Source organism: Sarcophilus harrisii, chromosome 4 (genome assembly GCF_902635505.1).
Source record: "Sarcophilus harrisii chromosome 4, mSarHar1.11, whole genome shotgun sequence".
Classification (NCBI taxonomy): Eukaryota; Metazoa; Chordata; class Mammalia; order Dasyuromorphia; family Dasyuridae; genus Sarcophilus; species Sarcophilus harrisii.
The window spans coordinates 38,184,511-38,199,946 of NC_045429.1; the positions used below are offsets into that span (position 1 = coordinate 38,184,511).

General features: G+C 38.8%; 1 protein-coding gene across 2 annotated transcripts in view; it reads right to left on the reverse strand.

Annotated features, from left to right (window-relative positions):
• HS2ST1 (heparan sulfate 2-O-sulfotransferase 1) overlaps window positions 1-15,436 on the reverse strand; it is a 204,350-nt gene that overhangs the window by 17,483 nt on the left and 171,431 nt on the right. For both annotated transcript variants that reach the window (XM_003767323.4, XM_012547588.3), the window contains exons 3-4: window positions 9,317-9,402; window positions 1,282-1,420 (exon numbers count right to left, since the gene is read on the reverse strand). In XM_003767323.4, the coding sequence (XP_003767371.1) occupies window positions 1,282-1,420; window positions 9,317-9,402 (225 nt within the window). The remainder of the gene's footprint in view (window positions 1-1,281; window positions 1,421-9,316; window positions 9,403-15,436) is intronic.

A 15,436-nucleotide genomic window follows, 5' to 3' on the forward strand; every position in this document is an offset into this window, starting at 1 on the left:
TTATATTGTGTGTCTACTCTCACGGGACCCTCACAGAGTGAAACAAAAACAAAAATGAAAACTTCCACAAAGAAACTTTAAAAAGTAAGTCACAAGCTCCAGAAGTAACTTCCTAGAAAACGGATGCAATTCTATGTCCCCAAACCTGAGACTGGAAGAGAAAGTGTGACCTAAGAGTTGTCCAGTCTAGTCTACCTCTGCCATGGATCAGGTTTTCTACCTTTCCTTGTCTTTCAGAGTGAGACTGGGGGAGTGTCAATATCCTGAAATCTATGAGACTGACTAAGAGATCCCAGAGCAAAGTAGCCCTATTTGAGTTTAGGACGGCGAATTGTTAATAAGAACTATTACTGAGATAAAGAGTAGTGAATTCTCAACTTTTATAAAAGCAGAATTTTATTCTTGAAAATATATTAAAGTGTTATCTGGCATCAAACCATTTTAAAAGGCAGTGAATTGAAAGTGTACTAAAGTAGACAGGGGTTGCAATTTGCAGTGATAAAAAGATTAGCCCCCCTGAAGAAAGCACAGATCCTTCAAATGTTGCGCATGCATTAAAAGGCCAGTGATTTGAAGAATAATTTTAATATTTTAGTAATTAAATGGTATTAGATCTTTGTAACAGTGACATATGCAGTCAGAACTTGTAGCCACGGGTTAAGGAAAGATTTTTAATCAATTTTTTTTTTGCTTTTTTTTTTTAAATAGAATTTTATTTTTTTACTTTGGTAAAACTTTTGTTCCAAATTTTTCTCTCTCCCTCCCTTATTTCCCCATTTCCCAAGACAGCATGTGATCTGATATAGATTAAATATGTGTGATTCTTTTAAACATATTCCATATTTGTTATGCTATATAAGAAAAATCGGAACAAAAAGGAAAAAACCACGAGAAAGAAAATAAAACCAAGCAAACAAACAACAGAAAGATGAAACTACTATGTTCGATCCACATTCAGTCTCCACAGTTCTCTTTCTGAATGCAGATGGCAGAAGCAAGATGATTCTTCCTTCCTTCTTTCTTTCTTTCTTGCCAGGCAATTGGGATTAAGTGACTTGCCCAGGGTCACACAGCTAAGACATCTTAAGTGTCTGAAATTGGGTCCTCCTGACGCCATGGCCAATATTCATTCTATTCACGGTGCCATCTAGCTGTTGTTCATATTTTGTTTTTAAAAGTAAACACTGTAATGTTGCTCACCAAATTCAATTCAACAAATAGCTTTAAAATCAAAACAGTCACTTTTGCATTTTAAAAAAAATCCTTAAAATTAAATATTACCTTTTTGTCTCCTTGTTTCCTTCTCCGTAAGCCTGGTCTGTAATCATCTCCAAATCGTAGGAAGTAATAGTAAGAAACCAGCCTTTCTATGGGATCTCTTATGACATTAATGTAAATTGGCTTCTTTTTAACACCAAACCTGAAAGAGAACAAAACCAAAAAAAGTTTTGTCAAATTCGGGATCTTCAGAGGTTTTTGTGCAAATGAAGCAGTGCTGACTTAGGTATATTTGGGGCATGACCAAAAAAATGGATGAGAACAGGAAAAAAAAAAAAAAGCTGAGAAACAGAAGAAGAAGAAGTATTTTAAAAAATCACGCAGCTTTAACTTCTAATGGAAAAGATAGCTTCTGTTTTTCTGTTTAATAATGTCCCTTCGTTAGGTTTTAAACTGGGGAGAAAAATTATTTCCCAAATGAGAACAAATAGATTTTTAGGTAGAACCTTAATGTTTGTAATTTTAAAAGCATGCAAGTTCTTTATTACATTTCAGAATGACTTGCTTGCAGCAGATAAGGCAGCAAAATCTTATTCAACACTAAATATGTTTCTAAAATTGTTTGCCTCGCTAAACAAAAGAAATGTTATCAACGAATACAGCAAAAGTCCAGGAACAAGGCTATTATGAGTCGGCCTTTTTGGGAGAGCTAGAAAATGGCTCTGGGTATTTCACAAGATTCTGCTTTGACTATTGTTAGTGATAGACTGATGCTGGGTCAAATTTGAATCAATGTGTAAACTGTAGGAAAGGAATGAACTTCCTTTTTTTTCCCACTGATAATTTTTTGTCTGCCCCCAAAGCAATCATTCTTCCCAATTTTCCTTTTTCTTTTAATGGTTCAACCACAACTCTTTGTTTGAGACGCCATTTTTATTTTTTAGTTTTTCTCCTAAGTTTTAAATTTTTTTTTTAATCCAATGTTAAATCAGGGAATGAGTCCTTTTCTTCTTATTATTGTTTCCACCCTAAATCCAGGCTGCTGTATCACCTCTTGGGAAAAATTTCTATCTGTAGTCCTCGTTTTCAGTCTCTCTCCAGTCAATGCTCACTTTGCCATTCACTTTTCTAAACATATCACTCTTAGGTCATTTATTAAGACTCTGTCTCAAACACCAACCAAACTCCTCTGCCTGACTTTCAAGGCTTCCCATCAACTAGTCCCCACTCTATCTCTGCAACCTCATCTCCCAGGAATTACAAATCCCGAACATCTCCCAGGAGGACTGCCTCTGACCATCTCCCTAACAACACATCACACTCACTTCTGTCCCTCTGGTCTGAAATAGGTCTTGTGAGCTTCTTTAAGCTTATTCAACAAACAATAAACACTGATAATGGGAAAGCAATATTATCTAAAATACCACTTATATTTCAAAATTCTGTACCAGTTCAACTTCCTTGTTGAAGTTTTTCTGGTAACATAATGGGTTTCCCCCCCTTCTCTTCTAAATTACTGTATTCATTGTTAGTGATAATTTAGCATTATAATGTACTGTGTCTCAGTGATTAAATGACCAAAAGGAAAATTGCACACAGGGCCTGGGTGTAGGCAAACTGTCCAGTCAGCCACTTTTAACTAAAAATTGACGAGACACAGCTTTTCAACTTTCAAATATTCATACATCAGAGGCAGTAGGGATTCTGGAGTTAGTTGTTTTAGAAATCAGGATATGGTTTCCTAGATGGTGGATAGAACCCAAAGTAGTTATGACAAAATATTACATTATATGTATGGATATATATTCACAATGAAAAAATTATAAAAGATTCTCGCATATAGACCACATCCACATGAAAGGGAGAGAAGGGAGAAAGGAAAACAGAGATTGCATGTGAGTGAGTGTATGTGTGTATGAGCCGGAGATGGGAAGACAGAAAGGGTAGAAAGAGAGAGAGGAAGAAGAAAAAGGAGGAGGAGGAGGAGAAAGGCAGAGAAAGAAGAACAGATGTGGGGGGGAGTGTATGTAAGAGTGACAAAGAGAGACAGAGAGAAAGGAGTCAGAAAGTATTTCAGCTACATTATGGGACAAAGAGCCATTTATGGGTCACCATCATTTATAATGTTGTTTCTAGGAGAGAAAGCTTTTCCCAGGACTCAATAATTAACATGTAAGTGCCAGGATCACATATCACGCCTGGCTGCCGGCATCACAGAGAGGGGACCGAAGGGGGATGTGCGAGCTTGGAGAACACATCTCCACCTCCAGTTTATCCTTGTTACTGCACTAATAGATTACTTTGCAGGGCTCCGGAGGAAGCCTGCTCCTGGCTTAGGCCATTTATATGAATGGGCCTTTCATTAGCTGGGGACTATCCATACAGGCATCTCAAGGCAATGAAATGCCTAACTTTAGATGTAAAACAGAGGAATGCTAAGCTAATAAAAATGTATCTGTGATATTTGGCTTAATTAATTACAGCTTGGTTTCTAATTATAAAGATAATCTTTTAAAGTAATAGTTTGTACAGAGAATAAAACAGTTCTGTGGTTTGTAGAGAATAAAACAGTTCTGTGGTCATAACCTCTGTCCTTAATTCCTGGTTAACAATTTAATCTGATATAACAAACATTCAATTAGAAGCTGCTACGTGCAGGGCCCTCCACAGAAATAAAACGGTTTCTATGCTGTAACATGGAAGTGACCCTGAATTCTTGAAGCTGTTATCACAAGTTCTGGGTGGTTCTACCCTGCAGGAAACGGCTTGGAATACAGGCTCCTCATTTGTGGGTGGAGGTCTAGGTGAGGATTTTTTTGACCATATGAAATATGGATAAATAAAAAACGAATTCTTATTCCTGTGTGACTTCACAGCCCTTCCTTCAGAGAGGAGAACATTCCAAAAGAGAAGGAAAAAAATCATAGATGGCACTTTCAACATACAGAATCACTGACGGTGTCCCAGGGAGCTCCCCTCTGCCTAGTTTTTCCATTGCTATAAGCTATCATGAGAAGGATCCGCTTGTGCAACAAGGGCATCCCTGACAAAACCGCGGGAAGGGGCCAGAATGGGCGGGTTTGGGCAGAGGTTGCCGTCCTTTGTGCTCGAGGAGGACTAAAATGTCACCCCGAGGCTGCGGTCAAGGTCCAGCATGCCCGACTCTGTGGATCACATCTTCCCCATGCCGCAGGGCAAAGCGCAGAGACTTGATCCATCCAGTACTTTCTGGAGTCTCCAAAACGCCACCGGACACAGTTGAAAAACCAAAAAGCAAAAACCCTTGAAGGCTTTTAAAGGAGTCCCTCAAGTGAGGGCTTTCCATTCACATGTAAAAAATCACGCAAGTACGGGAGGTGGAACCAGAGAAACCACACTAAGTGGAGCATGAAACTGCAAGGCTTTTCTTCAAGGGGATGGGGAGAGGACAAGCATGTGTCCAGCACCTACTACATGCCAGACACTGTGCTACACACTTTACGAATATCAGCTCATTTATGGAAGACAGGTGGGAAGTGGGTACTATTATTATCCCCATTTTACAAACAAGGAAACTGAGACAGAGAACAATTAGGTGATTTGCCCAGGGTCACATAAGAAGTGTCTGAGAAAAGCTCTGAAATCAGATCTTCCTGAGTCGGAGCCCAGCACGCCGTCTAGCTGGCCACAGTTCACTCCCATCCCAGCCCACAGACTACTCACAGCCTAGGCAGGACCCAGCTGGATGCAACACAGGGACCATGTCCTGACCACCTCTGGCCATCATCCCCAACTCTGTGGGAACAACCAGACACTCTCTTCCATACCCTGGTCCAGTCCCTCTGCCCCTGCCATGTTGGTTCTTTATGATCGCAATTTCCTTTTCTGGGGACATTCATCTATCACTGCCTTAATAAATTATGCTGTAAAACAATCTCACCGGCATACAGCAGATTCCATTCTCTTTCTAGTTGAAAAAACTGGCAAAACATTTCGTCTCCTTCAGCCACGTGACGCCTTGCCGGTCCTCACTGACCCTTACATTAAGAATGTCACCGGCTCAGCCAGTCCCAAGTAGCCTTGGTCTAAGCAACCTGAACTCACCGAGGGCAGTACGAGAATACCTGCAGTTGGCCCAACCCTCCACAGGCCCAGCATCTTGGCAGAGTAATAGGTACTGATTTTGACCAACTCCCTCAACCTCATTGGCATCTAAACCAAGAGAGGAATGACAAGAAGCGCCATGGGTGCTTGAACGCTGCGAACATCTGGCCGCCGGACCGCTGCTCCTCGTACTGACCCCGGATAAGAGCACAGTGGAGAGCATCACCATTGGGGCCATTTTTGATTCAGAGCAGCGTCAAGTGCAGATAGGAAATAATAAGGGAACCAGTGCTAGTCCAGCCCAGAGGGACAAGTCAATAGAGATGCATTCCACACAATTCTGTTTATGAAAAGAAAGTCTTGGGGTCTATAATTCTTTGACTTGATTTTTCTCTATGTTTTTTGTCTTTCAAGACTTACTGAAGCATTCAGGGAGGCATTCCTGTTGCTGACATTTCTGCATTTACTGGCCTTGCTACAGGAGCTGAGAACAGCTACTGAAGTAATAGAGGGAAGAGAAAAGAACCTACTTAAAAAAAAAACCAAAAAAAACCAAAGCTGATATACATTTCTAAGGCACCAGAGGCATACTCCAACAATGTTATGAATAAAATGGAAATTTTAGTAGGAATTTATGGCAAAATAGACTTACAAAAATGAGATATATCTTTCAAAGACAGCTGCTGCTCAAACTATCATACTTGAACCCTGTTAGTGACTAGGACCATGGACCATGTGACCTTGTGGTAGTTGTAAGATAAAAATCTCAGTAGAGACTAATTGAAACTACAACATAATTAAGGCCAATTGCCTTCTAGACAAGCTGGTCTAATTAAAAATTTTTTTCAACTTTTTTTATTTTGGCTGGTCATTTTTTCATTTCATTTCAATGTCTTCTGGAGGGTCAATTTCTTTTAAATGTTTTTCTTTTATTGGTTTTTAGAAAATTAAAGCAGTGAAAATAATTAGTGATGACACCTCAGTACTCTTATTAAGATAGGGTAAGCAATCTATTAAAAAATTTTCACTAAGTAATAATTTTCACTACAAAAAAAGAAAAGAAATTTGGGTGAGTAAAAATTCCCTATTTTCTTCTTATCTTGTGAAAAGTATTTTAAAAAATCCTTTAAATAGCCTTAAATGTAAAATGTCCTTTAGATCTGTGACATTTATCACACTTACTTTGAAATTTTTTTCCTTCATTTGTTTCCTATTAAGAAAAAAATATATATCTGTGTATGTGTGTGTATGTATGTATGCATATTTACTTATACACACACATATAATTAAGTAGAAACAAGAAGGAAGAACTAGAAAAAGAGAGGATGAAAAAATGACCCAAAATAAGATAACAGATTTACTTACATTTCTTTGCAGCTAAAATCTGAAAATATAGGCTAAGTGGAGAAAACAACTTTCAGATAAAAGAAATGTTTCTCAGTGATCCAAATGAAAATTGAAGGGAGTAGCCTTGTTATTTCCTTGTCTTGATGTCTATTAATATAATTTCCTGGTCATACACTAGACTTAAGAATCTAACAAAGCTATTTCTAAACACACCTAATTATCTCATCAAAGTATCCCCTTTTCTTCTAGAGGAGCAGGCATTTTGCCTTTGTTGTACCCATAAAGCATTGAATCAAAGAGAGAGAAGGATTTCAGATGAAAAGGAAATGATTTTTAAAAATAAAAATTGGCATAGAAAAACTAGGTATCATAGTGAATCTAGCGCTGGGCCTGGAGTCAAATCCAATCTTAAATATGTTCTGGCTGTGTGATTCTGGGCAAGTCACATCTTCCTGTTTGCCTCAAGGTTTCCTAATCTACAGAACTAGCGGGAAAAGGAAATGGCAAACCACTCTGGTATCTTTGTCAAGAAAACCCCAACCAGAGTCACAAAGGGTTGGACATGACTGAACAACAAGAGGATAAAACCTTCTCCTTCCGGTCCATTGGCAACTTGTATTGATAACAAAGTTTTTACACAAGATTTTGGCAACGACTTTGATTAAGAGCTACTTTAAAAAGAAGAAAAGACAATCTGGGGGAAAGTTGGGCTTCCACAATTTTTTTGGACTAAACAGATTGAGCAGAGGTTTGGAAGTATCATTATTAAATGTCAGAAGGCTAATAAAGAGAAATTTCATAGCAATTTTTTAAACCTCCACTATAACACGGAAATCACTCATGTTGAAATATTCTTATACAACAAAGTTTTCTTACAGTATTTAATAAACAGGATAATTTTTTTCCAAAATGCTTTTATACTTTAAACTACAAGAACACCAGAAAATATTTCAGATCTTCTTTCTAACTACAAGTCTTTTGCCAAAAGCAAAAAAACATTCAATATATATTTTAATAATAAAAACTTCAAGTATTAGAAATCAAGCTGCATGTGGAAAAAATAAATCATTTAGGTGAAAGGGTAACAAACATCTCCTTCAAGGATAATGCAGCCCTGAGGGAAAATATGCATATGAATGAAGTGTATGAAATTGGTTAGGTGCCTTTCCAAAAGAAAAATAATTAGTTTATTTTAAAGCTGCCTGTAAAATGTTTTCAATACTACCATATGAATTATTTATAGAGAAAGGTATACCTAACTTTACAGAAAAACAACTATTTCACCGAGTGGGTTCCAAAAACTGAAGGAAACATTGGAAAGAAGAATGATGTAATTTTATATTCATGATCTTTGGGGAAAGATTCATTTTTAATTACACGATTTCCAAAAAGTTAAGGCTTCTTAGGCTTCATGTTAATGGGTGCTCCTATTAAAACTTTTGGTGAAAACCAAAAGATTTCTTTATACTCTTTTTGTCTTTTAATCCTTCAAAGTAGGAAAAGCTAAATTGAGAGTTTGATATCAATGCAGTTTTCTAGTTTAAGCCCCTTTAATTAAAGTTGGCACATGCCTGGGGAAGAATTACTTTGAAGTCATGACCACCAATGGAAAGCTCTGAGAGAGATGTCATAAACTGAAATAATACAAGTCGTAATTGTACTTTGTGATGAGTGGCGATCTCAATTCTTCTTTAATGGTGCTTTTGAAGTTAATGCCTGGTGTTCTATGGGATAGGATTTCAATTTCAGGTCTCAATCCCCTTTCAAAGGCTACAAATATGCATCATCTTATGTTACCAGGGAGACTTGAATGAACTTCCAAATGAGCCCAAGTGGAGTGTGTTAGACTATTCACTGCCAACAATTTCCTGGTTAATTCTTATTGTGGCACAAACGGGCTCTAGAGGGAGCCACAGACAGCCTTCAGTCCCTGTCCGCCGGGCTGTAACTTCATAGAGCTTTTTTCAGATGGCAGGGACAGATTCTGGTCATTACACCTTGAACTCCCAAATAAAAACCAGGACGATAAAAAGGAATCATTCATTTCCAAAACAGAGCTAATCGAAAACGGGAACAAAAGAGCGGCCCTTTGTCGGACAACTTCTCAATCTGTCAGGATGCTAAGACTAAAACAATTTAGACCAGGAGATGGTGTCCCATCAGCCCCAAGGTGACCGAGCTGAGCAGCTGAAGCACTCTACCAGGGCCCGATTATTGAGTGACTGGGGAGAGCAGGTTTGCTTCCCCATTCTTTCAGTCAATGAGGCATGTCCCTGAGATGATCTGCTCAGTCTCTAGGAGGAAAAGCAAGAGCAGCTTTCCAGCCATGCAAGGGGAAGAGCTGGTCGCCATCGTGGCTGCAACTACCTACCATCCTGCAAGAGCGATTAGGATGAATAACTGAAAAAAAATTCAAATCAAAAGAAAATTCAAGGCCTGTTAATTTTAATAGCTATGAGAATTGTTGATTTAGGAACACTAGAGGGCAGTAATATATAAGAAGGTACAGCATCACTGACTAGAATTACAGGTTTAAAACTGGCAGCTCAGTCCCTCTTTACATTTTATTTTGGAAAATTAAGATACAAAAATGTAACCACCAATTCAAGGCATTTCTGATCGCTAAAGGACAACATATTTTAAAAGATGTATTTTTTTGGTAACTTACTTTGCAAAATCCAAGTAAGATACATGTCCATGATAAAACCCTGGTTTCATTTCTTTCCAGGAAGTTATGTTCTTCACAAAGCGCACCTGAAAAATAGAAATGTGCAAATCGTTTAGGTATCATTTAAATTTGTAAAATCAACTAACATTTCAATACGGTCCCTTAAAGTCTTAAAAACATCACCCACATACTTGGAACACTCATGTAGATTCAAATCCAGGGCTAAAATCTTAGTACTGAGAGAAGTGTGCTCCTTTTAAAAGTATGTAGCTGCTGATTTGAAACTATAATGTGGTATTAAAAAAAAAAAAAAACAGAAGGAAGGACAGTGCAGAAAAAAATTGTGATAGAAATCAGACACCCATACTGCAGCAGTATGGGCAAGAATCACACCTACCTTCGCTTCGCCACACCCCCCCCCCAATCCAGATGACTGGACCAGGCAGTAGATCACACCGCAGCAAAGATATGCTTTATGCATATTAAGTAAAGTTCTTCTGGGGACTTGTTATCATGGCCAATATACTTAAGCACAAAGACTTAAAATGGTAGCCTAAATCCATGTGAAACAAAATGCATAATAAGTGCTTTAACAAAACTTGATTAAGGCATAAATGGATAGTAAGGAATTTAAAATACTGAAGAACAGAGGTCAAAGGCCTCTGATGATGATGATGGTAAAATGGATAAGTTCAATTTATTTTTAAATTCATTTATTCAGGACTTAATATATGCAAAGCACACAGATTTAAATATTCAACTACTGTTCATTTGGCTATAATAGAACTAAAAACACAGTGTAGCTTGGTCCATATTTACTGGATTAAAAATGGGAAATGGATTTTAAAGTTGGTGGGCTGATTAATACTGAGAATTTGAAAAATCTCAGTCTCTCCAGCTGCAGGAAGGTGATACGCAATTTCTGAAATGGAAAACTGAATTGATTTCCAAGGGGGTAAATCACTCACATAAAAAAAAGCAAATGGTTAAGAATACCTCCAAGGGATTGGACACAGTGGCAGAAACAAGCCCAGGACCTCCCTGAGACAGTCTAGAAGATAGGAACTCAGTCACTAAGCCCAGAACTGAAAAATTCTGACAACTTATCAAATAATCTTAAGTGCAAGACATCCTTGGGTAGCTCTGGTCACATGGCCATATCGCAGATAACAGGAAGCCCAGGCTGAGCGTAAACTCTGTGAGCTACAACCGAGATAAGGCCTCCAGATGTGGCAAGGCAAGGTGAAGATGGAAAGATTAAGGAGAAAGTCACATTTCAGAGAACCTGAACTGGGGAAAACCAAGAGGGTTTGCGGGAGAGGAATGAATTACCATATCAAGCCCACTTTAGGTCTCTCACTATTTCCCCAAATCAGGATTATATAAAATCCAATGATGGCCAGAAATTAATTTTCAGTCTATATGTGTATTTTCAGTCTATATGTGTATATTCTCTTCTTTTCTAGGAAATCTTACTTTAAGGCTGGTGCCCCTTTTTTGGGATCAATATGTTCTTGGGAAAAAACATTAAGTTTCATAAACTTAAAGAACTAGTGGGCTTCCGATATATCAGATATATCGTATCAGGATATGAGCTCGATGTTCATATAAAAGATTTTTTTTTTCTCCATGAAACAAAACCTTAAGAGCAGAGATATGGTGAACTCAATCCTCTATGATAATGATAAAATGCACAGATAATTCCCAGACTGAGTCCTTTTATCTTCCTTTTCATTTCCAAAAGTTATTACTAAAATGGACTTATCTGCCATTTTCAGGGCTTTCTCTTTCTTGTTGTTTCCTTGTGTGAGCTCTAGCAAGAATGGGAAAAAAGTTAAGTGAAAAAAAATGAGAGGGAGAAAAAGCAAAAGCAACATGGAATCTGGAGAATATTTCCCCAAAATTTTGTTGTTGTTTAGTTGTGTTAACTTGTATCTGACTCTTACTGGCCCCATTTGGGGTTTACCTAGCAGAGATACTACAGATGTTTGCCATTTCCCTCTCCAGCTCACTTTATAGATGAGGAAACTGAGGCAAACAGAGTTCAGTGACCTGTCCAAGATCACCCAGCTTAATAATGTCTGATGTCATATTTGAACTCAGGGAGATGAGTCTCCCCGGCTCCCAGCCTGGTGCTCTACCCACTGCCACTTTGGTGACTGTCAGCCATGGGAAGTCACATGCAAGTTTTGGGTTCTAAGAAAAGAGGCTGAATGCTGTTCTAGCTTCAAGGAGGGGAGCGCAGGGGCAGCCCCACAACAGACGGTCAATGTGCTTTCTGGGCGCCAAGAAGGGAACGGGGCCAAGAAGAGGAACAAAAAGGGGAGGAAACGAGGGCAGACGCTGCTACTGAGGGTGCTTAAGGGCGGCAGTGTCAGGCCCCACGCGGGGAGGGTCCCTGACCAGAGACCAAGTCTCATTTCTGGCAGTGCTGCACACGGCACAAGATGAGCTGGGAAGAACACTACATCTGGAGAGACGGGTTTGGACCGGTCCCATGGCACAGAAAGTTCTGCCTCTCCCCCCAGCCCCGTTTCCTCATTTGCTCTAATGTGGAGATGGCACCATTCCTGGGACGCAGAGTCTGGACACTGGTTAACTCCCTGTTTCAGAGATGAGGACACTGGCCTAGAGAACTTAATTATAAGATGAGTAAGTGAAAGTCAGAAGTGGCTTTGGAAGCCCAGAATCAGGGATGGGGACGCGGAGCCCCTTCTCCAACGCTCCTCCCTGGGACTGCTTTAAGAAAAATGCTTTATTGTTTCCTTCTACAGGGAGGCTCTGGGCAGCTCAAGAGCTCTCTCAGTCCTCGTCTGCCCAGGAGGGCAGCTGACATCTCGCTTGTCAGGAGGCCAGGGGGCTGGGTATGGGACTCCAAAGGCCATTCCGGGTGGGGGTGGGGGGAAGTCATCGTTTTGATGACTTTGAAATATCTGGGTGACTCTGGAACTGGAATATAAAGTCTATAGCAAGAGTATTCATATGCCCATTAGTTTATTTCTGTCATACAGACAGGGTTTGTAGCAACAAGGAAAAGGTATCCCTTCAAAGAGTGACAGAATCTGAAAGTTAAAAGAGGTCTTAGATTCAGGCTGATCCCTGCTTTGTCAAAGACCCTAACAAGTTATGTATCTCAGGTGGCATGGGCACAGTGGGAGGCACGGCGGGCACAGCAGGGCATATGCCTTTCTAAGGTGACACAGGCATGGCAGGATATGTGGGTACTCAGTCTAGCATTCTTTCTCATTAATATTCTTCTATCCTAATTCATGAACATTTTGCATAAATAAAGGAAAGGGACAGCAGAGTCTTAAAGGAAAAGGATACGGACATTCCTAAGGGCAAATAGGGGCTCAGTGGATAGTGTTGGGTCTATAGTCAGGGGTCCTCAGATACTTCCCCACTGTGTGATCCTGGGCAGATCATTAATCCCCTTTGCCTCAGTTTCCTCATCTGTACAATGATCTGGAGAAGGAAATGGTCAAACGGGGTCACACAGAGTCAGACAGGACTGAAATGGCTGAACAACAACCAATATCACTGTGTTCATGCCGTCCACAAGCAGGATTTCGGGTCTGGAGAATGCACTTGCTTTTGCCTTTCACCAAGAGGTGTTGAAAGGTCACAGATTCAGAGAAGGAAAGGCTTTTGGACAACCTCTGGTTATCAAGTGCATCAGAAAAAGAGCAGATGATAGAATTTGGGCTAATGGACGCCATTTTGAATTGATAAGAATAGTCAAAGCTTTATAGCTTCTTTTCATTATAACCAGTCTACCGATTGCAGAATATTTTGAAGGGAAAGAATCTTAATACTTTGGATAACACAATGACTCCTATCGGGCCAATCAAGGTTGGCAGATAAAGGTACATGTCCTTGGGGCAGAATTGCACAGGATGGAAATGGATGGATAAGTGAGGATCAGCACCAGTGGTGGGGAGAGTGGATTGATGAGATTCTGGATAAACCCAAGTATTGAAATGATGAGAAAGAGGTTGGCTAACTAAAGTCTGTTTTACATTTCTGTGCACTCCTGGCACTTGGCACGGTGCCTAGCACAAAGTAAGGGCTTAATAAATGTTTGTTGACTGACTGATTGGGTTGGGAGGGAAAGGAGAAGTAGCCCACAGAGAAAAATGCCCAATTCTGGGAAAACGAGAATGAAATAAAAGCCAGTGGAGAAATAGAGGACTGGCTCTTTCATCACCATTTGTTACTATCTCAACATTTCATATCTTCTATCCCCATTTTCTCCACCTATGTCCAGCCATGCTTCTATTTCATTTAATGGCTATTACTTTCTTTTTGGCAATAGATGCAATATCTATTCCTTTTCTCTCAAATATGCATTCTCACTGCCACAACTCCTCCAATACCTTACATTTGCCTCCTCTTTTAATCCTACCTCATTATGCAACTCCTGGGGCTCACAGGTGAAATAAGATAGAAATTAGAGGAAAGCATGTAGTAAGATTACCAGGATTACCGGCTAAGCATATCCATGGGCCTTCATTTTCTTATCTATAAAATGGGGGAGGTGATACTTACCCTATCTACATAACAGAACTCACTGTGAGAATCAACTGAGAAAATACGTATAAAAATGCTCATTTTATTCCATAAATTAAAAATGAAATTTCAAAAAGTTCCTGTTATCTTAGGGTTTAGTAAAAATAAACTACTATTGTATCTTTAGCCACCCCTTTATTTCTTTCTATGCTTCTTATCGTTTTCCAAATACTAAACATTCTACCTTTCATCAATTAAAGATAAGGTGGTCTGAGTACACAAAACACAGAGATCAATGACCCAAAGACTCCAGCTTCTGGGATAAGAGCTCATTATTTCATTAAAATTATTGGTAAAATTAAAAAAATAGAATGGCAGAAACTAGGAATAGAACATCTCACATCCTTTATCAAGATAAAGTCAAATTAAGTTCATGATTTGGATATAAAGGGTGATATTATAAGTAAATTTGGAGAGTAAGGAATAGTCTAATTGTCAGATCTGTGGAGAAGGGAGGTATTTGTGGCCGAAGAAGAACTAGAAAACATAAGGAAATGCAAAGTGGATAATTTTGATTATATTGAATTAAAAAGCTTTTGCACAAACAAAATCAATATAGCCATTGATACTAGAAAGGAAGCAGAAAGCTGAGAAACAAATTTTACAGTCAGTCTAAAATATATAAAGAACTGGCTTAAATTTATAAGAATACAAGTCATTCCTCAATTGATAAATGGCCAAAGGATATGAACAATCTTCAGAGGAAGAAATTAAAGCCATTTATACTCACTTGAAAAAATGCTCTAAATCACTACTAATTAGAGATATGTTAATTAAGACAACTTTGAAGTACCACTTCAGACTCAGATTGGCTAAGAAGATAAGAAAAGATAATGATAACTGTTAGAAGGGAAAACTGGGGCACTAATGCATTCTTGATGGAGTTGTGAACTGATCTAACCATTTTGGAGAGTAATTTGGAACTATGCCCAAAAGGCTATAAAATTATGCATACCCTCTTGATTTAGTTGTATCTCTACTGGGCCTTTATCTCAAAGAGATAATAAAAGACGGAAAAGAAGACACATGTGCAAAAATGTTTATAGCAGCCCTTTTTGTAGTGGTAAGGAACTAGAAATTGAGTGTATGCCCATCACTTGGGGAATGGCTAAAAAATTATGATATATGAATATAATGGAATATTATTGTTTCATAAGGAATGATGAATAGGTTGATTTTAGAAAAGCCTGAAAAAACTAACATGAATTGATGCTGAAAGAAGTAAGCAGAACCAGCAGCAAGATTATATGATGATTAACTGTGATGGACTTGGTTCTTCTCAGCAATGCAGTGATTGAAGACAATTACAATAGACTTGAGATGGAAAATCCCATCTGCATCCAGAGAAAGAATAGGGAGACAAAGTGTGGAATGAAGCGTAGTATTTTCACCTTTATTTTGTTTGCCTTTTCTTTCTCATGGTTTTTTTTTCCCTTTTGATCTATTTTTCTTGCACAGCATGACAAATATGGAAATACAATTAAAGGGATTGCACACTTGCAGTCCATATCAAACTGTTTGCTGTTTGGGGGAGGGGAAAGGAAGGGAGAT